This window comes from Loxodonta africana, chromosome 7 (genome assembly GCF_030014295.1).
Source record: "Loxodonta africana isolate mLoxAfr1 chromosome 7, mLoxAfr1.hap2, whole genome shotgun sequence".
Taxonomy (NCBI): Eukaryota; Metazoa; Chordata; class Mammalia; order Proboscidea; family Elephantidae; genus Loxodonta; species Loxodonta africana.
In genome coordinates this window covers 91,640,169-91,666,935 of record NC_087348.1, presented here as the reverse complement: position 1 = coordinate 91,666,935, position 26,767 = coordinate 91,640,169, and the positions used below count along the sequence as shown (strand labels likewise).

The following is a 26,767-nucleotide window of genomic DNA, read 5'->3' as shown; positions in this document are numbered from 1 at the left end:
CACACATGTACTCCCATACACTCTCCCAAACCTATATAGTATATATATCTACCTACGTAACCACTTACAAATTTTTGGTTGTTATTACTGTTGTTGCAGAACTGTATATGTTAATAGGATTTATCGTAGTTGTCATTTATTCTTTCATACCTCTCAGTGTCTTCATTTACCTTGGTCATGATGTGTTGACTTCCCCCATATTGTGTATTGCCTTTCCCTTCACCAGAATTAACAAGTGTCTACTATCTAGTAAGTGGTTTTCCCTCCCCTCTCTGGTAATGATCAACGTTGCTTTCTGTGTGTAAACCTATTCTTGACTTTTTATAAAAGTGGTATCATCTAGTATTTGTCCTTTTGTGATTGACTTATTTCACTCAGCATGATGTCCTCCAGATTCATCCATGTTATAAAATGTTTCACAGACTCATCATTATTCTGTTGTTGTGTACTATTCCATTGTATGTGTGCACAACATTTTCTTGATCCATTCATCCATTGGTGGATACTTTGCTTGCTTCCATTTTTTGCTGTTGTGAATGATGCTGCAATGAGCATGGGTGTGTGTATGTCTATCTGTGTCACTGCTCTTATTTCTCCAGGATGTATACCTAGGAGTGGGATTGCTGGATCATATGGTATTTCTATTTATAGCTTTTTGAGGAAAGTGCCATACTGCTTTTCATAGTGGTTGTACCATTTTATATTCCTCCAGCAGTGTGTAAGAGTTCCAGTGTCCCCCACAACCTTGCCAGCATTTGTTGTTTTCTGTTTTTTTTTTTTTTTTTTGATCAGTGCTGTTTTTACAGGGGTGAGATGGTATCTCACTGTAGTTTTGATTTGCATCTCTCATTTTTTTTAATGGCTAATGAGAAGCTGGACTATATGAAGAAGAACTTGGCATCAGGATTGGAGGAAGACTCACTAACAACCTATGATATATAGATGATATAACCTTGCTTGCTAAAAGCAAAGGGGACTTGAAGCACTTACTAATGAAGATCAAAGACTACAGCCTTCAGTATAAATTACATCTCAACATAGAGAAAACAAAAATCCTCACAACTGGACCAATAAGCAACATCATGATAAATGGAGAAAGTGTTTTAGTTGTCAAGGATTTCATTTTACTTGGATCCACAATCAAGCAGCAGTCAAGAAATCAAATGACATATTGCATTGGGCAAATCTACTGCAAAAGACCTCTCTGAAGTGTTAAAAAACTAAGATGTTACTTTTAGGACTACGGTGTACCTGACCCAAGCCATGGTATTTTCAGTTGCTTTCTATGCATGCAAAAACTGTACAATGGATAAGGAAGAACAAAGAATTGACACCTTTGAATTATGATGTTGGAAAAGAATATTTAATATACCATGGATTGCCAGAAGAACAAACAAATCTATCTGTCTTGGAAGGAGTACAGCCAGAATGCTCCTTAGACGGGAAGATGACAAGACTTCATCTCATGTACTTTGGACATGTTATCAGCAAGGACTAGTCCCTGGAAAAGGACATGCTTGGTAAATTAGAGGGTCAGCCAAAGAGAGGAAGACCCTCAACAAAATGGATTGACACAGTGGCTGCAACAATGGGCTCAAACATAGCAACGATTATGAGGATGGCGAAGGGCTGTTGTACATAGGATCACTATGAGTCGAAATCAACTTGATGGCACTTAACAACAACAACAACAATGGCTCATATTTAGGAGCATCTCTCCATATGTTTGTTAGCCTCCTGAATGTCTTCTGGGGTGATGTGTCTGTTCATGTCCTTTGCCCACTTATTGATTCGATTGTTTGTCTTTTTGTTGTTGAGGTGTTGGCATTTTCTATACATTTTAGAGATTAGACCCTTGTCAGATGTGTTGTTGTCAATTTTTTTTTCCCCAGTCTGTAGGTTCTCTTCTTACTCTTTTGGTAAAGTCTTTTGATGAACATAAGCACTAAATTTTTAGGAGGCCCCAATTATCAAGCTGATCTTCTGTTGTTTGTGCTTCCATTGGATTTTCATAGATGACGGGATAATTTTCTTAGTATGACATGCAAAGCCCCTTCACAATATGACAGCTCCAACCAAAGAAACTTTTCATCACTTCCAAAACTCAAACTACTTTCCACCCCTGAACCTTGGTACCCATAGGCACCTTCTGCCCATCCCTCCCTTGCCTGCCACAATGGAGATAATCCTTTTTCATCCCTTGGGCCAGTGCACGTTGCTTCCTCTGTGAAGCCCTCTCCACCACCAATGCATGTGCATAGGCTTCCTGCTCAGTGCTGCCATTGCACATGGCACCACTCTTGGTTACCCTAATCACATTTTATTGTGGTTATTTGTTTACATATCTGTCTCCTCTTGTGAGCTCATTAGGACCGGGGTTAGCGCTGGGTCTGCTGTTTCTCTGTGTCCTCAGCCTGGTACCTTAAAAAAAAATCACTGCTGTTGAGTACATTCCGACTCATAGTGACCCTACAGGACAGGGTAGAACTGCCCCCGTGGGGTTTCCAAGGAACCACTGGTGGATTCGAACTGCCAACCTTTTGGTTAGCAACCTTAGCTCTTAACCACTATGCCACGCAGTACTGTAGGTACCAGTAAACATTTGTTGAATGAATGAACAAATGCCTGGGAAAAAATAAGTAACCTAGTAGGATGTAAATAATAATTTTGTTTGCTTGCTTAAGTAACTGTGTAATATATTGTGTAGAGCAGAGACTTGGGATCCCAGAGTTTTAGGTCCTCTAAGTCCTAGAAACGTTATGCACTGGCCCTAATGCCCTTCATCACGCCTAACCTCCTGGTCAAATTTCTACTCATCATTCAGGATCGCTCAGATGTCACGTCCTCTGTGAAATGTTTTCCTCCCCTCTGCTCTCCCGCACTGTGAGTCGGAATCGACTGGAAGGCAATGGTTTTTTGGGTTTGGGGCTCTCCCACAGCTCTTTACACACACACACACACACACACACACACACACACACACGTCGCTATGGTACCTCTATTATTATACCGCATTATTTGCTCTCCTGGATTTACCAATCAGAATTCAGTAATGTTTCTATAGTTCCACCCCTGAACCAGGGGGTGAATATTGTTGGGGTGGCCTTGTACAGCCTTGTTTTTGTGTGCCGTGGAGTTGATTACGACTCACAGCGACCCTATATGACAGAGTAGATCTGCCCCATAGGATTTTCTACCGCATCCTTCTCTGGTCGAGGGGCTGGTGGGTTCCACCTTCAATCTTTGGTTTAGCAGCCCAGTGGGCTCCTTTGTACAGCCTTAGGCCAGTGAATTCAACGCTCACACCACCCCGTGTCTCAGTTTCCACATACGTGAAATGGGCACAGAGGAAACACCTTCCTGGGGCTGTGATTTAGTGAAGGGAGCGCCACTGAGGTTGCAGGCAGTCCGCTCACGCAGTCTGAGCAGCTGAGAGGCAGGAACCCGAGGAGCGGTCAGAGCAAGTAAGGAGTCGGCGGTGGGGGGCTAAGCAGGCCTGACAGGCAAGGCGAAGGGGCGGGGCGAAGCCCAGGGGAGGAGCAGGGCTGGAGCTCCGAGCGCCGGGCGCAGGGCTGGCGGCACCGTCTGAGAGGACGCGAGCGAGCGCCGGCCATGGGTCCCGTGGCTCGGCTGGCCGCGCTGCTGGCGCTGCTGGCGCTGGGGCCCAGGGGTCCGGCGGGGCCCGCGGCGCAGGGGGACACGTTCTCCGCGCTGACTAGCGTGGCGCGCGCCCTGGCGCCCGAGCGCCGGCTGCTGGCCCTGCTGCGGCGCTACCTGCGCGGGGAGGAGGCGCGGCTGCGGGACCTGACCAGGTGAGGACAGTGGGGCGGGGCGACAGAGAAGCCTGAGTGGGAGAGACTCACAGTGCGAGACCGAGACACTGCGGTGCAGAGTGGGAATGACTGAGGCAGCGTGTGACTCCAGACTCACTGTCGTTCTGCGTGGGACGTCAGACCCAGTGTCACACGGTGAGACTGAGACACTGTGGTGTGGGATAGGGAGTGACTCTGAGGTCTGGTGTGATTCCAGACCCTGTGTAGGACCCCGGTCCCTGTGTGGTGGTGGGGAAACTGAGACCGAGTATGAGCCCACAGGCACTGTGTCACATTGTGTGGGGCCCCACACTCCCATCACACAGGTAGTGGCACCCCAGATCCAGCATCACACGGTGAAGTTGACACACTGTGGAGAAGTGTGATGGAATACTCTGAGGCAGAGTATGACCTCACAAGGCACTGTGTCATGCTACAGGGGACCCCAGCTCTGTCACAGTGACACAGACACAGTGGAACCATGCAATGACACAGACACTGTGACCATAAAATGTAGAGAATATGGGGATGCTGTGGCCCCACGTGTGTTGACCTTGTGAGTTGGCACTGTGAATCAGAACTGTGAAACACTGTGTGACCCGGTGAACTGACATTTTATATGATGCATCAGAGGAGATTCTGTGACTTTGTATGAAACATATATGTCATTGGGACTGGATGGGCATGGCACTATGGGTATCACGCTATGCATGTGGAATATGCTGAGTAGAAGTAACTATATATAGTATGAAAAATTAATTCATTCAACACATGTGCTTACTATGAGCCAAGCTTTGTTCTAAGCCCTGGGATAGAGCTTGGAGCCTCTGCATCATGACTGCTGACCAGTGATGTCCATCTCCTCTTTTGCTTTCAGTTCCCCCTTCCCTTGATCTTTACCAAAAATCAAAGCAGTTGCTGTCAAGTCGGTTCTGACTTACGGTGACCCATGTGTGTCAGAGTAGAACTGGTTTTCTGGGGCTGATGTTTCAAAAGTCAATTGTCAGGCTTTTCTTCTGTGGTGCCTCTGGGCAAACTTGAACTGCCAACCTTTTGATTAGCAGTCAAGTGCTTAACCGTTGTGCCATACAGTGTCTCTTACACATGCTTTAAAAAAAAAAAACTTATAGCTGTCGGGTCAATTCTGACTCACAGTGACCCAGAGTAGAGCTGCCCAATGGGGTTTCCAAGGAGCACCTGATGGATATGAACTGCTGACCTTTAGGTTAGCAGCAGTAGCTCTTAACCACTATGCCACCACATATGCTAAGAGCTCCCTACAGACTGGATAAATAATAACTGAGATGTTATATGTATGTGAAAGCCTTTGACACCAAGAAAAAATTGTGAATAACTATACTTGCGACTGGAAGATACTGTGTATATAACACACAAACAGATGCTTAGCCAATGTTGTTTTGCTACAGAATCAACAAACTCTAGGGCTACACACTGTGGGATAAAATAATACAAGACTTGGACACTGGGGTAGTGTAAGCATTTATTGACTCTGTGTCCAGCTATGAAAGTGAGTGATTGTATATGATTGCATGTATATGAGTATGTATTTTGCTTTCTCTTCTTGGGACGTGAGAATTCCTCCAACACTGTGAGAAACAGAATTGTTTTTATATGGCCTTTCTCACCATAGTCTTGTGATTCCTACAAAATGATTGGGTGGGACTATGCAAATAAGGTACTTGTGGTCCACTGCTAAAAATGCAGATAAGGTGCATGGAACCCTTGTGTGGGGGTGGGACCATGCAAATAAGGCATATGGAACCGAAATGAGGGGATTGGTCAGTTTTGCCATCTCACTAGGCTTAAAAGAGAGCCAATCCCAGAGCAGAGAGGGGACCTCACTATCATCAAGAAAGAAGAGCTGGGAGTGGAGTGTGTCCTTTGGATCCAGGGTCCTTGCGCTGAGAACCTCCTAGACCCAGGAGACAGAGAGAGAGCTGTAACATCTGAGATGGCACAGAACAGCTAGAAGCAGCAGAGAAATAGTAGCCACAGAGAAACAGCAACAGCAGAACCAGGAGGCGAGCACGAGACCGCACTATAGACTTCCCGGCCCAAGGAGCAGGGTGGCTTCAGTGGGGATGCCAGCTCATGGAGCGAGAGAGCTGAGAGTCTTCAGGCAGGAGGCTTCATGGTGCAGTGCGATGCCTCTGGGCACTTGTCAGCGGAGCTAGGCTTGCCAATCTATGGAGCGAGAAAGCTGAGTGCCTTTGGGCAGGAGGCTTCTTGGTGGAGTGGGGTGCCTCTAGGCACTTATTGGCAGAGCTAAAGAGCTTTGTAACACCTGCCTGAGCAGGGCAGAGGCCAGGCCAAGAGGCAGAGGGTCAGAGAGAGACCTACCTGCAAGCACAACTGAAAAGAAGCTGTCCTGATTGAAGAACTATATCCTGAATTGTTCCTGATCCTGGACTGTAATCTGTTACTTCCCTAATAAACCCCATAATTGTGAGTATTGTCTGTGAGTTCTATGTGGCCATTGCAACAAATTATCCAACTCAGCAGAGAAGTAGAGAGCTGGCATCAGAATTGGTAAAAAGGTCAGAGAGTGGAGGTGTGTTTGACTTCTACTTCGAAGGGATCAACCTTGGGCTGTTGATGATGATGGTTCTCCCTCCACATGAAGTTAGAGGTCTGATGCCGCTATGCCATTTTCACAGTTGGTGCTGTTTTTACCCAATGGTTGTGACCACATCGCAATATGAATATATAATACTGTACTCATATCATGTGAGTGTCCTGCTGAACTGAGACAACCAAGGGCTGTGTCACAATGCACTGCTTATGAAGGTGTGAGTGAGTGTGATTGTATATGATGGTCATGCCGATTCTGGGGTGACATGGAAAGAAGGTGTGTATGACTATGACTGTGAGAGAGCCCATGTACTAGTTTGTGTGTAGAGGGTGTGTGATTGATCTTGGTTGTTACTCAATGGTGACTGAACGAATGAACAATAATGTAATTTAGTACGTGACTATGTATGAAGCTTGCAAGTATGTTTGAACTTTCTGTTAGTTTGAAATAGTGTGACTAGGTTATGATATACATATAGAATATATGTACATGTGTATTAATTTTGTCTAACAATAAATTATAATGTTGATAATTCTTGTCGACTCTTTGCAGTAGTATAGTTGCTTAGCATTCTGTGGGTCTATGTTTATAGAGAAAAGTGTTTTAATTTTGTTCTTAGGACAGGATAATCAGAGTCCAAATTCATTGATGGAAATAGGACAGACTTTTTTTCTGTTTGATTTCAGATCCCAACATGCTCTCTGCTAGCCATTTGCTTGTTCTCATACCACTAATTCTTTCCTTGGATGGCTCAGGTGGAGATGGGGGATCAGGATCCTGGTGCCAGCCCTTTCAGGAAACGGTCTCAGAGGAGATTGCTTGCAGCTGGCCAGGGGGCCCCCTCTGCATGCTGGTCTCCTTCACTGTCTTATCACCACTGTCATTGTCATATCTTTGTCACAGTAGCAGGTCTTGCACAAACCTTATCCTATTTGATTCTTATGCACATGCAACCCTTTGAGATAGATATGTATTATTCTTTTTTAACAAATGAGAGTCATTGACAATATGAGAAAACTAAAGTTTAGAGAGGTAAATTTGCTTATTCAAGATTATAAATCTAGTAGGTAGCAAATCCAGGACTAGAACACAGTTTTTAAAAACTTGTTAATCCAACTCTCCTCATGCAATGAGGTCCCTACTGCTGCCTAATATACCAGGGCCACAGACCAAGCCCTGGGGTTTCATGAGAGGCCACAGAGCATAGTGGTTAAAAGTCTGGATTTGGGAGTTAAACAGGCCTCTGTTCTAATCCCTGATACTGACCTTGGCAACTTCCTTTACCTCTTTAAGATCTAGTTTCTTGATCTGTAAAATGATGATAATAACAGTACCTATCCCCACAGCGTTGTTGGGAAGATTAAATGAAATAATCTCATCATTTAAAGGCATTTATCATTCTGCTTGGAATGTAATAATGCTCAACAAATGTTAGCTCTTTATGTTGTTGTTTAAGACAAGCTGGTGAAACTAGTTCCACTTTTGGCTTTAAGTATTAACTAGGATTGTGAGAGGCCAGATAATAAAAAAGATTAAGAAGCATTTCAGATTCTTTTCTTATGAACAAGAGTATGAATGAGGGAGCTCTATACGTTTAATTTTGTTAATTTGGTTTGATATTTTGGGGACTCGATCATTCTGTTCTCTAGTCAATGCTGTAAAGCCTAGCGAGATGTTTGCCTTTTAAAACAAGAATTTTGGCAGCTTCTGCTCATTTTTCTATATTCCCAAACTAGTGATTTTATGTAACTTGAGATGTTATTTCTAAGGACCTCAGTTCATATTCTTCAAATTTCTAGATCAAAAAATGAAGTATTAATGTTGCAACTACTTCCCGTCCAAGTTAATGAATGAAAACTATACTAGTTATAGAAAGTAAAGTTAATCCCTAAGTTTTTTTGTTCATTTTGTTTTAGTTTACAACGTCACCAAGAGTAGAGAGTAGTATCAGCGGCAATTATTGTGCTAGGAATTAAGCATTTAGAATGTCTCCAAAGAACTGAGACAAAACATTTCTGAATTCCAAAGGAGAAACATGTTGGATTGAAATAGCCCATGTATTGTGGTTGGATAGCCTTCCCAGTCTATGCTTAATACAGGATTGGGTTACAAATTTTATGTGCAGATTCTTGAAGGAAAGGATCTGATTTTCCACTCGCAGCAGCATTTGTTAAAGCAAAAAGCCATTTAGGAAACCTTGAGGTTTGAATTCAGCATCCAGTAACTTGTTCTCTGGAACCAACTATTTGCTCAGAGACTGGGCATAAGGCCAATGTTTGGATTCCAAACCAGTCTCAGATACTAGATGATAGGTTTTTTTTTCCCTTTGTGTCTCAGAAAAATGACATATCTGACACTGGATTGAATTGGTGAGCTGCAGGAGAGAGCAGGCTGCTGGCCTAAACAAATAGAACCCATAATGCGGAGTGGATGTGAAGAAAACAAGAAAGACAGTGCTTTTGACCTGATGGATGACTTGACGCAAATCTCCACTTCTCTGCCCTGCTTCTCTGCCTTTGTGCCTCATTTTCCTCTGATGCCTGTTAAAAATTAGTCCTCAGGCACCAAATGAGGAATTTATTTATTCAGTTGTAGAAAGGCGATGGGAAGAAATAATAGAATGTTCATTCTGAAAGCACCCAGACAAGTCTTCTAGACCAGACCAGTTCTTCCGTTCTGCAGAAGGGAAGACTGAAGGGTGTTTGGAAGCTGGGCCAGGATAAATCTCAAGTCTCCGCCCAGCTCCTCCCTACCTGACTGTCTTCTAAAATCACCGCCCAGTCAGCCTCATTTGTTCCTGGATACTTACTCTTCAGTCTGGACTCAAACCTGTGAAAAAAGCTCGTAAGTTTTTTCATCTAGCAATGGAATATCTTTCACTAAGTAGTTCCATGTGGAGCCGAAGCAGAGAATAATGGGCAGTAAAAACTCCCACTCCCCGGAGGCTGGTTTAGTTTCAAAACTCTAAAGAAGCAGTCTCAAACTGCCCTGTCATTGGGATCAGAGACAAGCTGGGACTTGCCAGGCTTCTCATTTCTTCCCTGCGGCACCTAGACCCACAATCCTTTGTTTATGCTTGAATTGAACCATTAGGCTCCATGGAAGCACCATGAAGCAAGTCATCTTCTATTTCAAGCCCCATTTCACAGTTGAGGGCACCACCCTTGAGAAATTCTGAAATCAGATTCCTGCTTCAAAGGTTGAAATCCCTCTACGCTGCCACTCCCTCTAGTCTTCCCCTCATCACTTTCCACTCATGGAAGACCCCTGCTCTTGCCTAAAAAAAAAAAAAACTCTTCCATCAAGTCAATTCTAACTCATAGCGACCCTATAGGATAGAGTAGAACTGCTGCATAGGGTTTCCAAAGAGCAGCTGGTGGATTCGAGCTGCCAACCTTTTGGTTAGCAGCTGAGCTCTTAACCACTGTGCCACCAGTGCCCCCACTCTTGCCTAAGGACTCCTATATCCTCACATGTTCTTAAACGCTTAAGCTATATCAGATAAATCCATCTCCTTTTCACACACCCTTTTTCTCTTTTACTTCCATTGTTGGTATTCTACTGTTTTTGAAATTAATAATTTTAAAGTAAGAGAAAAAAGGTTGCAGAAATCAGAACTATAACTCTTCAGTCTGCTGTATTATAGACACTCAATAAATTTCAATAACAAATCTTTTAGTGTGTTAAGAATGGAATAACCCTAGTATACCCGGAAAGGAAATAGCATCTCTTGCTTATATAGTATCTGGGGAGGAGAAGAATTAACTAGAAAGATGATCAATTCAGGACCCACCATTTCTGGCCCTTTTCTGCGAATGCTGCCAAGCCAGAAATGTTGGAAGCATGCTAGACAACCCCACCTCTTCATTGCTGGTGTACGGTCTCCCCAGTTTCTACATATAGTCTACTTCCAAATACCTCTCTTAGATCCATTCCATCCTCTGTCCACCGTTGCTGTCATGGCTCAGACCCTCATTGTCTCTTGCCTACAGTTTTGAAATGGTGTCCTAACTGGTCTTTCTGCCTCTAGCTGCTTCCATCTCTGAATCATCCACCTCACCTTCTCAACAGATTTATAAATGAAAACAAATCATAGTGTGTCCCATTCCCCCTGAAACCATTTGGTGGCTCCTAATTGCACTTTACCACCCTTCTGCCAGTTTGTTGTACTGTAGTGGCTTTCATCTTGCTATGATTCTGGAAGCTATGGTACCAGTATTTCAAATACCAGCAGGGTGGACAGGTTTCAGTGGAGCTTTCAGACTGAGACAGACTAGGAAGAGAGGCCTGGTGATCTCCTCCCAAAGTTAGCCGATGAAAACCTTATAGATCACGACAGAACATTGTCTGACTTGTTTGCTTTGGACATGTCATCAGGAGGGATCAGTAACTAGAGAAGGATATCATGTTTGATGAAGTAGAGGGCCATTGGCACAACAGTCACAACAATGGACTCATACATGCTGGCGATTGTGAGGATGACCCAAGACCAAGCCATGTTTTGTTCTGTACATAGGTTGCCATAAGTTGGAGTCAACTCTAGGCAACAACAACAGCAATGGCACTCGGGGTAAAAACCAAATTCCTCAGCAAGGCCTATGAGGCACCGCTCACTTCTCCAGCCTGATCTCCTACCCATCCTCCCAATACACATCCGTCCCCCAATACTAAGCTACTTGTAATCCCTCTGATGTTTCGCTCTGTACCATGACTGGTCTCTGCCTGAAAGGAGGCCTCCTACTCCCTTTCTCATTATTTGTATTTACCCTTCAAGTCATAATTTGTTATCTCCTCTGTGAAACCTTCCCTGACCTCCTCTGGCCTAATTAATCACCCCCTGTCTGTTCTCCCTAAGGTTATTGTCTTATTCAAGTTTTTGTTCCTAGCTCCTAGAAAAGTAGCTTTCATCCATTCATTCATAAAAATATTTATTGAGCTTACATATAGAGTGATAAGAGAAAGTTATTTTCTTGTCTGTGAAATCCTTCATCACTGAACCCTATCTTGTCTTTGTATCCCCAGAATCTAGCTTCTGACATCGAGCAAGTGACCAGCATAGATTGACTTAATTGAATAAACAAATATATGTCAGGCCTCTGTGCCTTTGTTGGCCCCAAATACTTCCTTCCGTCTTTGTTCTAGTTCCGTGGGAAACAGTATGGCAAAATTAGCTATGAACTCAGACTTTAGAGTCAGGCAGACTTGGGTTCAAATACTGGCTTTGCCATTTACTAACAGTGTAGCCTAGTCTCAGTTTCCTCTCCTGTGAAATGGGCATAATAAAATCTGCTCCAGAGGTTATTAGGGGATTAAATAAGACAACATATTTACAGCTCTTTCAGCAGATGCCTAATACACGGTAAGGGCTCAATAAGTAGTAGCTATTTATTTATTTATTTTATTTTTATTTATTAAGTTGTTGGTTTTTAGCTCTAACATCTAGCTATTAATATTTTAACTAATGCTTCAAGACTCAGATCAAGTGCTATCTTCTCTGAGAAGTCTTCCATTACCCCATTCTTACTCCCACCTGAGTTAGGTGCCTTGCCTACTAGTTGCCATAGTGTTTTATGCTCACTTCTCTCATAGCATGAATCACAATTCTTGTAATTAATTCAACAGTGTTTTTGAGCTTCCACCAGATCGTAAGTATTGAGCGTAGAGTGATGAGAGAGAACAATCATTTTCTTGTCTGTGAACTCCTTACGAGCTGACCCTGTCTTGCCTTTGTATCTCCAGCATCTAGCATGGTGCCTGACATAACAATAATTGACTGGTATGGATGGACTCATTGAGTGAACAAATGAGTGGACCTACTTTTGTTGTATTTTTGGTTTTCATATTTTTTGTGCTTGTATAGTCTGTTGGTTAGAGAATTACCTGAGTCTCAAGGGGTTTAGCATTTCAATGTTGGCTACTTTTTATGCATATATACCATGGCAGCCTTCCCTCGGTGTGGTGGCAAGATCACTCTGTTCCTCTCTTTCAGATTCTATGACAAGGTGCTTTCTTTGCATGAGGATTCAGCAACCCCTGTGGCTAACCCTCTGCTTGCGTTTACTCTCATCAAACGCCTGCAGTCAGACTGGAGGAATGTAGTGCACAGTCTGGAGGCCAGTGAGAACAGCCAAGGTAATGCGGAGGAGGAATGGAGGGTAAGAGGGAAGAGATTGTTATCTTCTGACTCAGAGGAAAGGAGAGAGAGTCTGATGGGATGTGATAAGGGGTAATGACGTGGTGGGGTATTATTGATTTCCTTAGCTGTAGCTAGTAGAAAGAACTAGGTCCCCTTGTTAATATGTTTATATGATTTATATTAGGAAGCACTTTTATATCCATTATCTCATCTGATCTTCACTACATCCCTATGCAGAAGTACAGGATATATCACCCCCTTTTTGTATATGTAGAAGGCAATGGTCTTCTAAAATAATTTCTGTTTCATTAAGTTGCCTCTACAGTGTGATCTGTAGGGCGGTCACTTTCCTTATTTACTGTATTTTATACTTTAAGAAGTTAGTTGACTTTGGGGAAGAGGCAGAGTTATTTCCCCAAAGGGTAAGATTCCTGGAGACAGATAGGATGGGACAACATGATGAAGTGTGTGCCTTGTTTTTTACTCCAGATCATTTGTTCCTTGTTCAGGACATTGTATTAAGCATCCATTCTGTGCCAGGAACTGTGCTTGCCACTGGTAACACAAAGACGATTAAAACGTTACCTTTGCTCATGACATATCTGGACAGGTGATCTTGCCTTGTATATACTGATGCTCACTACCAGTTTTTTGAATGATAGACGATGCTTTTATGACCTGTACAGCTCTGAAGGATGGTTATCAGAAAGTGGAGCAGGACCTTCCAGCCTTTGAGGACCTTGAAGGGGCAGCGAGGGCCCTGATGCGGTTGCAGGACGTGTACATGCTCAATGTGAAGGGGCTGGCCCGAGGCCTCTTCCAGAGAGTTACCGGCTCTGCTGTCACCGACCTCTACAGTCCCAGACGGCTTTTCTCCCTCACGGCAGACGACTGCTTCCAAGTTGGCAAGGTAACAGTATTCAGAAACAGGGCAATTGCACAGTGCTAGTTTCTTAGAGATGAATCTACTGTGTTCCAATTATTTTTTATGTATTTCTAATTTTTACAGCGTTGGTGGTTCGGTAGTAGAAATCTCACCTTCCATGCGGGAGAACTGGGTTCAGTTCCCGGCCGATGTACCTCATGTACAGCCACCACCCATTTGTCAGTGGAAGCTTGTATGTTGCTATGATACTGAACAGGTTTCAGTGGAGCTTTTAGATTAAGACAGATTGGGAAGAAAGGCCTGGTGATCTACTTCCAAAAATCAGCCACTGAAAATCCTGGGATCCAATGATCTGATCTGCAGCGGTCTGATCCATGACTGATCATGGCGATGGCACAGGACAAGGCAGCGTTTTGTGCATGCTAACAGCAGTAAATCCTTACAACATACTTAGAAATTTGGTATTATTTCCCATTTTGGATGAAGAAACTGAGAATCAGAGAGGATAAATAACTTGTCCGTTGTTAGGTGCTGTTGAATTAGCCCAAGACTCATGGCAACCCCATGCATAATGGGATCAGGACATTGTGCTCCACAGTGTTTTTAGTGGCTGATTTTTGAAGAAGATCACCAGGCCTTTCTTCATAGTCTGTCTTAGTCTGGAAGCTCTGCTGAAGCCCATTAAGCATCATAGCAACACATAAACTGGCAGTGAAAGACGAGTGGCACCTGTGCTTGAAGAGCATTGGTCAGGAATCGAACCCAGGTCTTCCACATGAAGGTGAGAATTCTACCGCTGAACCAACACTGCCATCTAAATAACTTGCCAAAGGCTGCACAACTTTAAGTAGCAGAACTATATCTTGAACCCAGGTCTTTATTTCTCACATTCTTTCCACAATAGCTAAGGTGATCATGTACTTAGGACACTCTTGAGAGCGAAATGGGTATTATTAATTATGCCAGGATAACAGATATAAACTGGGACCATCTGGGCAAACTGCTCATTTTGTCACCCTAAGCATAGAGCAGGACGATGAACAAGGAAGAGGAAGACTGAAGAATTGACACCTTTGAATTGTGGTGTTGGCGAAGAATATTGAATACACCATGGACTGTCAAAAGAATGAACAAATCTGTCTTGGAAGAAGTACAACCAGAATGCTCCTTAGAAGCAAAGATTGTGAGACTTTGTCTCACATACTTTGGACATGTTATCAGGAGGGATCAGTTCCTGGAGAAGAACGTCATGTTTGGCAAAGCAGAGGACCAGTGGAAAAAGAGGAAGACCCTTAACGAGATGGTTGACACAATGGCTGTAACAATGGCCTCAAGCATAACAACGATTGTGAGAACGGTACAGGACCGGGCAGTGTTTTGTTCTGTTGTATACAGGGTCACTATGAGTCAGAATGGACTCGGTGGCACCTAACAACAGCAACATGCTTGTGGTTATAATCTCATTTGGAAATGGACTGTCTTTATTATGTTAATAAGGCAGGATTAGTGTAGGTTGTGTCTTGAGTCAATCTCTTTTGAGATATAAAAGAGAATAAACTGGCAAGCAAATGAAGCAGAGATGGGGTAAGATAGATGCTAAGACACAGGAATATCTGCAAGACATCAGGAAGCAGAAGCTGAAGAGACAAGGACCTTCCTCCAGAGCAGACAGAGAAAGCCTTTCCCTAGAGCTGCTGCTCTATGTTCGATGGCTCCTAAACTGTGAGAAAATAAATATCTGTTTGTTAAAGCCACCTACTTGTGGTATTTGTTATAGTAGCACTAGATAACTGAGACACTAAGCATTAAGAAATAATAAAATAAAGAAGTGTCAAAAACCTGAGGCCATTCACTTAAACTTTACTGAGGAAATACACTTCAGGAAACTTCCATATGAGGTATTTAACTAATCTTTGATCAAAATTATACTCACAGTTAGGGCCATTTTATCATATACTCTTTCCCAGCCTTTCCCTCAAGCAGTAATGGAGTAGCCCTTTTTAATTTTAAGGATGCGTATTGCAGGAAAATGTATTTTTCCTGGTCCCTACAGTTTTTGTTAGTAGATCTGAGAGTGGGCCTCATGAAACCAACTTTTGGGATTAGTCTCTAAATCGTGCAGGCTGGGTTGTCCTAAGCCTCTCTGTGTATTATTTTTCTTTTCTGAGGTCCCGAATGGACTCAGCTCAGTCATTGAGTTCATGCTAATTTAAATTTAAACCAGTTAAAATAGTTCTGTGTATGCTTCGTTAGTGGGACCTTTCTCAAGCCAAAATCCTCTGTTGAAAATGTAGTAAGTTGCTTCTTGAAAGTCTCACTGGCAATCTTTATTTCTGTATTTATTTACTTATTTTGAAAGCAAGAACAGTTCAAACATAAGAAAACTACGTAATATAATAATAAAAAAAAAAACAGTGCCGTCGATACAGCAGGCAATTATACCTACAATTGAGATTAAATGTATGTTCAAATTTTGCTATATTTATTTCCGATTTTTTTTTTTTAAGGATGCAACATCTAGCTAAAGTCCCACTCCTATTCCTTTTCACTGCCTCCCCTCTCCCCTTTGTACTCCACCTCTGCCCAGGTAACCATCATCCTGAAGTCAGTGCATATCGTCCTATGGATATTCTTGTACTTATCACTACACGTGCACGTTTCTATGAACTTTGTGTGTATTTAGAAATTTTTTTATTGTGCTCCAAGTGAAAGTTTACAATTCAAGTCAGTCTCTCGTACAAAAACTTACACACACCTTGTTATGTGACCCTAGTTGCTCTCCCTATGACAGCACACTCCTCCTCTCCACCCTGTATTTCCCATGTCCACTCAACCAGCTCCTGTCCCCCTCTGCCTTCTCATCTCGCCTCCAGACAGGAGCTGCCCACTTAGTCTCATGTGTCTACTTGAGCTAAGAAGCACACTCCTCACCAGTATCATTTTATATCTTCTAGTTCGGTCTAATCTTTGTCCAAAGAGTTGGCTTTGGGAATAGTTTTTGTTTTGGGCTATAAGAGTCCGGGAGCCATGTCCTCTGGGGTCCCTCCATTCTCAGGCAGACCATTAAGTCTGGCCTTTTTACTATAATTTCAGTTCTGCACCCCACTTTTCTCTTGCTCCATCAGGGACACTCTGTTTCCTATCAGAGCAGTCCTTGGTGGTAGCCGGGCACGATCTAGTTCTTCTGGTCTCAGGCTGATGGAGTCTCTGGTTTATGTGGCCCTTTCTGTCTCTTGGGGTTCATATTTTCCTTGTGTCTTTGGTGTTCTTCATTCTCCTTTGCTCTAGGTGGGTTGAGACCAATTGATTCATGTTATATGGCTGCTTGCTAGCTTTTAAGACCCCAGGTGCCACTCACCAAAGTGGGACACAGAACGTTTTCTTAATAAACTTTGTTATGCCAATTGACCTAGATGTCCCCTGAAACCATGGTCCTGAGACCCCCGCCTCTGCTACCCCATCCCTTGAAGTGTTTGGTTGTATTCAGTAAACTTCTTAGCTTTTGGTTTAGTCCAGTTGTGCTGATTTCTCCTGTATTGTGTGTTGTCCTTCCCTTCACCTAAGATTAATGTGAGCTTGTTTTTAAGTTTTTCCTCCCTAAAAGAATGTCTGTGCCCAGAGCTGTGGGAATATCCCTCCAAAGAGTTTTGGGTTTGCTTCTTCCAGGAACTCTAGAAATCTAAGAAAGATTTAAGGAGCCCTGGTGGTGCAATGGTCAAGTGCTTGGCTGTTAACAGGAAGGTTGGCGGTTTGAACCTACCAGTGGCACGTAGAGAGAGAAGAACTGATAATCTGCTCCTGTAAAGAGTATATCCTAGGAAACCCTATGGGGCTGTTCTACTCTATTGTTATTGTTGTTGTATGCCATCGGGTCAATTCAACTCATACTGACCCTGTACGACAGAGTAGAGCTGCCCCATAGAGTTTTCAAGGAGTGGCTGGTGGATTCGAACTGCCAACCTTTTTTGGTTAGCAGCCTGAGCTCTTAACCTCTGCACCACCAGGGCTCCAATCTGCCCTACAGGGCTGCTATGAGTTGAATGACTCGACAGCACACAGCAACGACAGCAGCAAGGAAGGCTTATCTTCTGTCCTCATGTAGGCATTATAATCTAAGATTATCTAACCACCAGAGTTACTAAGATGTATACCCACGCCCACCTTGGATATCTTCAGCATCAGCTTATAAGCTTATTTCTTGGGTTTTCAGCTTTTTTGTTTCTGGTACCTGGGAATTTTCCATTTTTTCTTGCAAATGTGTAACAAAATGCTTGTTGTGTTTTATTCAAAATTTATAAGTATTTGTGATTGGAAGGATTCTAGTTATCAGTATACCACATTGTTAGGGCTTGAAATTCCTCATGGAGATCTTAAATACGTTGTTAACCTGGCAGAAAAAAAATTAATCATTTTTGATTATTCTTCTACTCAAGCTTTTTAAAATAGGAAACTTGGGGTCCAGAAAGATAACACAGCAGGTTAATGGCAGACCTGGGATTAAAAAACGAAAAAAAACCCAAAACTGTTGTGTTCCAGTCGATTTCAGTTCCCAGTGACCTCATCTGTTACAGGGTGGGACTGCTCCACAGGCTTCTCTAGGCTGTAATCTTTTTTTTTTTTTTTTTTAAATAATTTTTATTGTGCTTTAAGTGAAAGTTTACAAATCAAGTCAGTCTCTCACACAAGAACCCATATAGACCTTGCTACACACTCCCAATTACTCTCCCTCTGATGAGACAGCCCGCTTTCTCCCTCCACTCTCTTTTCATGTCCATTTCGCCAGCTTCTAACCCTCTCCACCCTCTCATCTCCCCTGCAGGCAGGAGATGCCAACATAGTCTCAAGTGTCCACCTGATCCAAGAAGCTCACTCTTACCAGTATCCCTCTCCAACCCATTGTCCAGTCCAATCCATGTCTGAAGAGTTGGCTTTAGGAATGGTTCCTGTCCTGGGGCAACAGAAAGTCTGGGGGCCATGACCACCGGGGTCCTTCTAGTCTCAGTCGGACCATTAAGTCTGGTCTTTTTTTTTTTTTTCTGAGACAAAATAGAAAATTTATTCTGAAGTATGATATTTCACATCTATTTCTTTTGCCGACCAAAACTTTGCTCTAATAATACCTTGAAAATGCTTTTTTTACAGTGACGAAATAAAAATTGACAGATCCCTTTGGTCCTCCCAAAGAATCCACAGAAACAGGGATCCGTAAAACTCTTTGTATGCACTTTGAGTTCTACTAGACTCTATTGTTATTATCTTTTAATCTAGAGCCTCTGTGGTCCTCATGGAGCCTAGGTCTAGATGTTGTAATAACTGACTTAAACTTTCTTCTCTCCCAGAAGATGAGGGAAACCTCAATGCTGCAATTATTTGAAAATGTTGCACTGCTATGCCCAGTCAAAGCCATTATTGATAACTGCTGCAGATATTTTGGCAAGACTATCAGGGATTACTGATGGCTCAGTGCCTCTGCTTTCTTACATATCCGTGGCAATCTTTGCTCCTTCTTTGAAAGCATAGAAGCATCCATGAATGGCAGAGAGAGAATATCCTGCTGATTGATTCCTCAGGTTTACCTTGCGTGACTACAGAATATAATTTCTGGAATTACTTCAGTATGGCAGAGCATAATTTGGAAAATTCATCTGTCTTCTGAAGCGAAGTCTGGTGTTTTTATGAGAATTTGGGGTCTGCATCCCACTGCTCTCCTGCTCCCTCAGGGGTTCTCTGTTGTGCTCCCTGTCAGGGCAGTCATCGGTTGTAGTTGGGCACCATCTAGTTCTTCTGGTCTCAGGATGATGTAGTCTCTGGTTCATGTGGCCCTTTCTGTCTCTTGGGCTCGTAATCGCCTTGTGTCCTTGGTGTTCTTCATTCTCCTTTGATCCAGGTGGGTTGAGACCAATTGATGCATCTTAGATGGCTGCTTGCTAGCGTTTAAGACCCCAGACGCCACTCTCCAAAGTGGGATGCAGAATGTTTTCTTAATAGATTTTATTATGCCAATTGACTTAGATGTCCCCTGAAACCATGGTCCCCAGACCCCTGCCCCTGCTATGCTGGCCTTCAAAGCATTCAGTTTATTCAGGAAACTTCTTTGCTTTTGGTTTAGTCCAGTTGTGCTGACCTCCCCTGTATCGTGTGCTGTCTTTCCCTTCACCTAAAATAGTTCTTATCTACTATCTAATTAGTGAATGCCCCTCTCCCACCCTCCCTCCCTCCCCCCTCTCTTAACCACAAAAGAATGTTTTCTTCTCAGTTTAAACTATTTCTCAAGTTCTTATAAGACTGGTCTTATACAATATTTGTCCTTTTGCAACTGACTAATTTCACTCAGCATAATGCCTTCCAGGTTCCTCCATGTTATGAAATGTTTCACAGATTCATCACTGTTCTTTATCGATGCATAGTATTCCACTGTGTGAATATACCATAATTTATTTATCCATTTATCTGCTGATGGGTGCCTTGGTTGCTTCCATCTTTTTGTTTTGTAAACAGTGCTGCAATAAACATGGGTGTGCATATATCCGTTTGTGTAAAGGCTCTTATTTAGGATGTATTCTAAGGAGCGGGATTGCTGGATCGTATGGTAGTTCTATTTCTAGCTTTTCAAGGAAGCGCCAAATCGATTTCCAAAGTGGTTGTACCATTTGACATCCCCACCAGCAGTGTATAAGTGTTCCAATCTCTCCACAGCCTCTCCAACATTTATTATTTTGTGTTTTTTTTGGATTAATTGGCTGTAATCTTTATGGAAGCAGAGCACAGGCTTTCCTTCTGAGGTGCTGTGGGGTGAGTTCAAACTGCCAACCTTTCTGTGCAAACTGTGCCACCTGGGGAACTATAGACCTGGGATAGGACTTCATTTATTGGTTAGACTACAGAGATGCAGTGTCTCTAGGTTCTGCCCTGCCTGGGAGTTATAACTGAATTAGATCATTTTGTAAGAGTTCTTCCGACTCTGTGACTTCATAATTCCATGCCAGCTCCAACATCAACTTCAAGGAAATTCCACCTGCAGTTCTGATATTCTAGTTGCTGCTAGTCTATACAAATACAATGGACTGTTATATATTGACCTTGTGTCCTGAGACATTGCTAAACTTACTTATTGGTTCTGTTATGAGACAGGTGCTATGTATGATATGTGTTGCTGTATTACTCAGTGTTTCAAAATTTGCTACAGAACAAATCCTCTGGGTTCCCCTAGCATTTCCATGTTTACCATCATTATGGTGTCTAATGCACTGTGTTTCAATCATTGGTTTGTTTGTGTGCCCCTCACTTGACTATAAGCTCTGTAAGGGCAGGGACCACAGGTACATAGTAAATACTCAGTAAATACTGGAATGAATATAATTTATTCTGTCCATTGCTACCAGCAATATCTTCCTAAAATACATGGTATTCAAGGCTTTCATTAGCTTAGCTCATACTGCCTTTCTAAGTTCATTTTCTGCTTCCTTTTACTGTAGGCTGCAGCCACAATGAACACATTCTTGCTTTTGGGTTCTGTTTCTGCCATCCCCTCCCTCATCTTAGACTGCTCTTCCTCCGTTCTCTGCTTGTTGAAATCCTTTTCCTTCTTCACGGAAGGCCCATTTCAGATGCTCCTTTTTCCATGAAGCCTTCTGAGATTCCCCAGCCTCCTCCCTTCTCTATGCCTCCATAGCATATTCTGCATATATTCTTTAAGTTCTCATGCCATTCTGCTCAATATTAAAGTCACCTGAGCTCGCATTTCTCTTCTCCCCTAGATTATAAATTCTTTGAGTGAAAGAACCCTTGTGCCTTCTCTACACATAGTATAATGCTTTGCAGATTCCAGATGCTTAATAAATTATTATCAAATTGAATTAAAATGAATTTAAGAGTAAAACTTGCCTTCTTGGGTTCCAAAGGCCCTCTTACTCTTTGATTTATCGTTTCCTTCCCTTGACCTGTGGACTAAGACTTTAGTGATGGGCCTTCTGTCCCCTATAGGTGGCCTATGACATGGGGGATTACTACCATGCCATTCCGTGGCTGGAGGAGGCTGTCAGTCTCTTCCGAGGATCTTATGGAAAGTGGAACACAGAGGACGAGGCAAGTCTAGAAGACGCCTTGGATCACTTGGCTTTTGCCTCTTTCCAGGTAGGGAAGTACGTGAGTCTCTGTGTTCATCAAGATAAGTATAACGCTCCCTGCTTCACAATTTTCTAAGCACTTTCAGGCCTTTCATCTTCCTAACAGAACAAAATGTGAGTTAAGCAGGGCAGTTATTTTATTATTTCCATATCACATACGAGTAAACTGGGTTTCCAGAAGATTTTTAACTTTTAAAGAGATGTGAGAAGTAATTGAATTTTAATAAAGGAAGAAAATGGAGAAATGACATGGAGAGGCTCAGAGAAGATAAACTAAAGCAGATTACCCTGAAAGACGGGTTTTAAATACAGTGTCTAATTATTAGTTCTTTTTTGTTTGCTTGTTTTTGTTTTTTTCCTAACTATAAAAAAAAAAAAGTTATTGGTGGATAATGACATAGATTTCTCCTCTACTCGCTGATAGACTCCCTTTCCACAATCTCGTACTGTCTGGTGAAACTCTACTTACCTTACAAGGCACAAATGTCACCTACTTTCTGAAGTTGTTCTTAGGTCTCCTCAGACTTCCCATGCTTTCCTCTGTTGTACTCTTACAGCACTTTTATTCCACAGTAATAGAACACATATGGCATTGTCTCGTAGGTGATTTATATTCCCTTTTTTACCCCAGTAAATTAGGAGTAGCTGTCCCTCCGTGAACCTTTCATTATAATATAAAATCTAATATATGTATTTTACATATATATAATATATATTATATTTTAATTTTTAAAAACTAAGTAACTGCTAATAATAAGACAGGGGAGCGTAGTAGTTAAACCATAGTCTCCAGCATCAGACAGACCTGGGTTCATAGTCTGTGAAAACTTGAGCAACTTTGTTAATGTCCCTGGGCCTCAATTTTCTTCTCTGTAAAAGGGGAATAGTAATGATACTCACCTCAAAGGGTTGTTGTGAGGATTAAATGGGCTATGACATGTAAAGCCCTTCACACAATGTGTGAGACGTCATGAACACTCAAAAATGTGAGCTATTACTATGACACTGTACACTAGAAATGTATGTTGCACTCTTTCATTTAACGTTATTTAGAATATACATTTCCAAAGAAATTTAACTGGGATGTCAAAAGTAGTCCTAACTTTGGTCTCGATAAGCTGTAATTGTATCTTATGTGTAGGCCCTTGAGTTTTAAAAAGATGTAAAATTATGTTTTAGTTCTCTTCATCTCACAAAGACTTTGAAGAAGCTATAAAAAAAGTGCATAGCCATCCAAATCAATTCTGACTCTTGGCAACCCCAAGTGTTGCAGAGTAGAACTATACTCTAAAGGGTCTTCAACGGCTGTAATCTTTATGGAAGTAGGTTGCCAGGCCTTTCTTCTACAGTGCTGCTGGGAGGATTTGAATTGCCAGCCTTTCAGTTAGCAGCTGAACACAAAGTTTGCGCCACTCAGTCACCCTGAAGAAGCTATAACTTTGAGTTAATATCGACATTATAATATATCTGTAGATTACTTAAGTATTTCTCTGTTAAATATAAAAACCCCATATAGAAGAGAATAATTCATAATATTAAATAATTAAAAAGAATCCACGTGTGTAACAATAGTGGAATGGGTAAGTCATCTGTGATGTAGCTTCTGGATGGAGGAAAATGCAGCCATTAAAAATGTTGTCTACGAAGACTATGTAATAACATAAAAAATACATTGAGAATAATGTAGAATGAAATATTTGAAAAATATAATTATAAAAATAGTTAAAAAATTTTTATATAAAAATATAACCATGTAAAAACTATGTATTATCAAAAAAAGTGCTTGCAGTGTCTGAATTTCAGTGGAGCAATTCATGTGCTTATTATTACTCTTATCATTAAAAATGCATTTTTTAAAATATGCAAAAATAAAATGATTGAAAGGAAATCCGGTTCTGTCAGTTAATTGGTATTTCCTGGCACCCAGAGGAGGGGAGCAGCCCATCTATACTGAATTTTGTTCCCCAGATTTGTCTGGAAAGCCACTGTTTACCTTTAACCACAGTTAGCCCGAAACTTAACGGCTGCCGGGCGAGGCAGTTAGTATGCACTGGGCAATGTTTCCATTTTAGTTCTTCCTTCACCTCTCTTGGGGCCCTGGTGGCCCACTGGTTAAGCATCATTTCACTGCTAACCAAAAGGTTAGCAGTTCAAATCTACCAGCTCCTCCTTGGAAACCCTATGGGGCAGTTCTACTGTGTCCTGTAGGGTCAGTATGAGTAGAAGTCGACTCCATGGCAACAGGTTTGGTCACCTCACTCCCACAAACTTTGTAGACACTAGGAAGTCCGAGCCTGGAGAACAAGTTATATTTTTACTAGAGTTTTTATATTTCCGTGTTAAGTTTAACAATAAAATGTAAACAGCTCCCTGCAGTCACATGGTTTGGCATGCTTTAAGACTGGAAGGCAATTTGTTTATTTAGAAAGTTTATTTTCTGCCTTCCAAAGTAAGGGTGGTAGTAAGTAATTGGTAACTGAAGAGACTTGATTTGCATCAGGGCCACACATAAATTAGCAGTAGATCCTGGATTCAAATGAAGAACCTCTAAATTTCTAGCCTACTGCTCATCTCAGTTAGTCTTATTATCTACTTGTGGTAAGAATATTTTGTAGGTTATTATTATTAATCTATTTAATGATTTGGTCAGAGGAGATATCCTCAGTGCCGTTAACTATTTCCTTTCCTTTTTTTTTTTTTTTTGTAGGCAGGAAATGTTTCATATGCCCTCAGCCTCTCCCGAGAGTTTCTTCTCTACAGTACGTAATGATAAAGATAAACCAAAGGTCTGATTTACGGGAAAATCCCTTCTGCTTCTGGTCTTTAGTTCCCGCAAGTGAAATGTTGATGTCTATTTTTATTCTTCTAACATCATGATATAAGGCTCATTGCAGATTTGGGATTAAATCCTACTTATATGCGGATCAATGCATCAGGGGGACATTTTTAAGTTAGGAAATGTGAAGAAGAAATCAACCTATCCCTTTCCTCCTCCACACTCAACCAGTTATATATTAGTGTGGCTTCCCTGGGGAACAAACCCAGGATTCGGAGCCAGTTTCTTCAGAGATGTTTCAAAGACCCAGGTGTTGCAAGTAGACCTGGGAATGAATGAAATCAATGAGAGCTGTGTGTGCAAGAAGGAGGGCGACTCAGCAGGATTATTCACTTGACAGAGAGATATTAATCCTTCCCTTTCAACCAGCACTCACTGTGCTATGCAGGCTTCCTGCCCAATTAGCCGCAGATTTCAGCTTCAACCCCCTTGAGAGAGCGCCTTTCTACCAACACAGCGAGTTAAACAGGTCTGAGGCTCTTCCTAGCTCTGCTGTGCTTGGAAATTTTTGCTTAAAAAAATTAAAAAAATTTTTTTTTATTGTGCTTTAAGTGAAAGTTTACAAATCAAGTCAGACTCTCATAGAAAAATTTATAAACACCTTGCTATATACTCCTAATTGCTCTTCCCCTAATGAGACAGCACACTCCTTCCCTCCTCTATTTCTTTTTGAGTCCATTCAGCCAGCTTCAGCTTCTGACCCTCTCTACCCTTTCATCTCCCCTTCAAACATGAGATGCCAACATAGTCTCATGTGTCTACTTGATCCAAAAAGCTCATTCTTCACCAGTATCATTGCCTATCCCATAGTCTATCTAGTCCAATCCCTGTCTGAAGAGTTAGCTTTAGGAATGGTCTCCGTCTTGAGCTAACAGAAGGTCCGGGGACCAGGACCTCCAGGGTTATTCCAGTCTCATTCAGACCACTAAGTCTGGTCTTTTTATGAGAATTTGGGGTCTGCATCCCACTGCTCTCCTGCTCCCTCAGGGGTTCTTTGTTGTGTTCCCTGTCAGGCCAGTCATCTGTTATAGCCGGGCACCATCTACTTCTTCTGGTCTCAGGCTGATGTAGTCTGTGGTTTATATGGCCCTTTCTGTCTCTTGGGCTCATAATTACCCTGTGTCTTCGATGTTCTTCACGCTCCTTTGCTCCAGGTGGGTTGAGACCAATTGATGCATCTTAGATGGCCGCTTGCTAGTGTTTTAGACCCCAGATGCCACTCTCCAAAGTGGGATGCAGAATGTTTTGTTAATAGATTTTATTATGCCAATTGACTTAGATGTCCCCTGAAACCATGGTCCCCAGACCCCCGCCCCTGCTATGCTGGCCTTCAAAGTGTTCGGTTTATTCAGGAAACTTCTTTGCTTTTGGTTTAGTCCAGTTGTGCTGACCTCTCCTATATTGTGTTGTCTTTCCCTTCACTTAATTATAGTTCTTATCTACTATCTAATTAGTGAAGACCCCTCTCCCTCCCTCCCTCCCCCGCCCTCGTAACCATCAAAGAATATTTTCTTCTCTGTTTAAACTATTTCTCGAGTTCTTATAATAGTGGTCTTATACAATATTTGTTTTGCAGCTGACTAATTTCACTCAGCATAATGCCTTCTAGATTCCTCCATGTTATGAAATGTTTCATGGATTCATCAGTGTTCTTTATTGATGTGTAATATTCCATTGTGTGAATATACCATAATTTATTTATCCCTTCATCCATTGATGGGCACCTTGGTTGCTTCCAACTCTTTGCTATTGTAAACAGTTGCTTAAAATTTTGATAGTAGATGGCTCCCCAGGTATTCCTTTAACAAGGTATTCAGATGCTAAAATCAGATACAAAATCACTATTGTTTTTTAATATGTATAAAACATTTCATGTAGGACTTTATGATTGTATCTATTCACAACTTTTTTGTGGTAAAATATATATAACAAAACATTTGCCATTTCAACCATTTTTATGAGTACAATTCATTGGCATTATTCACCATGTTGTACAACCATCACCATTAGCTGTTTCTAATTTTTTCCTCACCATTAACAGAAACTCAGTATCCCTTAAGCAATAACGTCTCCATTTCTCCCTCCCACCCACACTGGTCATCACTAATAAACTTTGGTCTCTATACATTTGCCTATTGTAGATAACTCATATAAACAGGATCATACAGTATTTGTCCTTTTGTGTCTGACATTGCACTCAACATGTTTTCAAGATTCATTCATGTTGTAGCATGTATCAGAACTTCATTTCCCTTATGGCTCAGCAATATTCTACTGTATGTATATACCACATTTTGTATTCATAATTTTTTAATGAATCCATTTAGTAACATTCTTCCTTTCTGATAATTTGGCAAACAGTAGAATAAGGAAGTAGA

The 26,767-nt window shown here is 41.9% G+C and overlaps 1 protein-coding gene across 3 annotated transcripts in view; it reads left to right on the top strand.

Moving 5' to 3' along the window:
* Positions 1 to 3,612: 3,612 nt before the first annotated feature.
* P4HA3 (prolyl 4-hydroxylase subunit alpha 3) overlaps positions 3,613 to 26,767 on the top strand; it is a 38,729-nt gene continuing 15,574 nt past the window's right edge. For all 3 annotated transcript variants that reach the window (XM_003420042.3, XM_023538951.1, XM_010599585.2), the window contains exons 1-5: positions 3,613 to 3,812; positions 12,395 to 12,537; positions 13,228 to 13,451; positions 21,411 to 21,560; positions 24,261 to 24,312. In XM_003420042.3, the coding sequence (XP_003420090.1) occupies positions 3,613 to 3,812; positions 12,395 to 12,537; positions 13,228 to 13,451; positions 21,411 to 21,560; positions 24,261 to 24,312 (769 nt within the window). The remainder of the gene's footprint in view (positions 3,813 to 12,394; positions 12,538 to 13,227; positions 13,452 to 21,410; positions 21,561 to 24,260; positions 24,313 to 26,767) is intronic.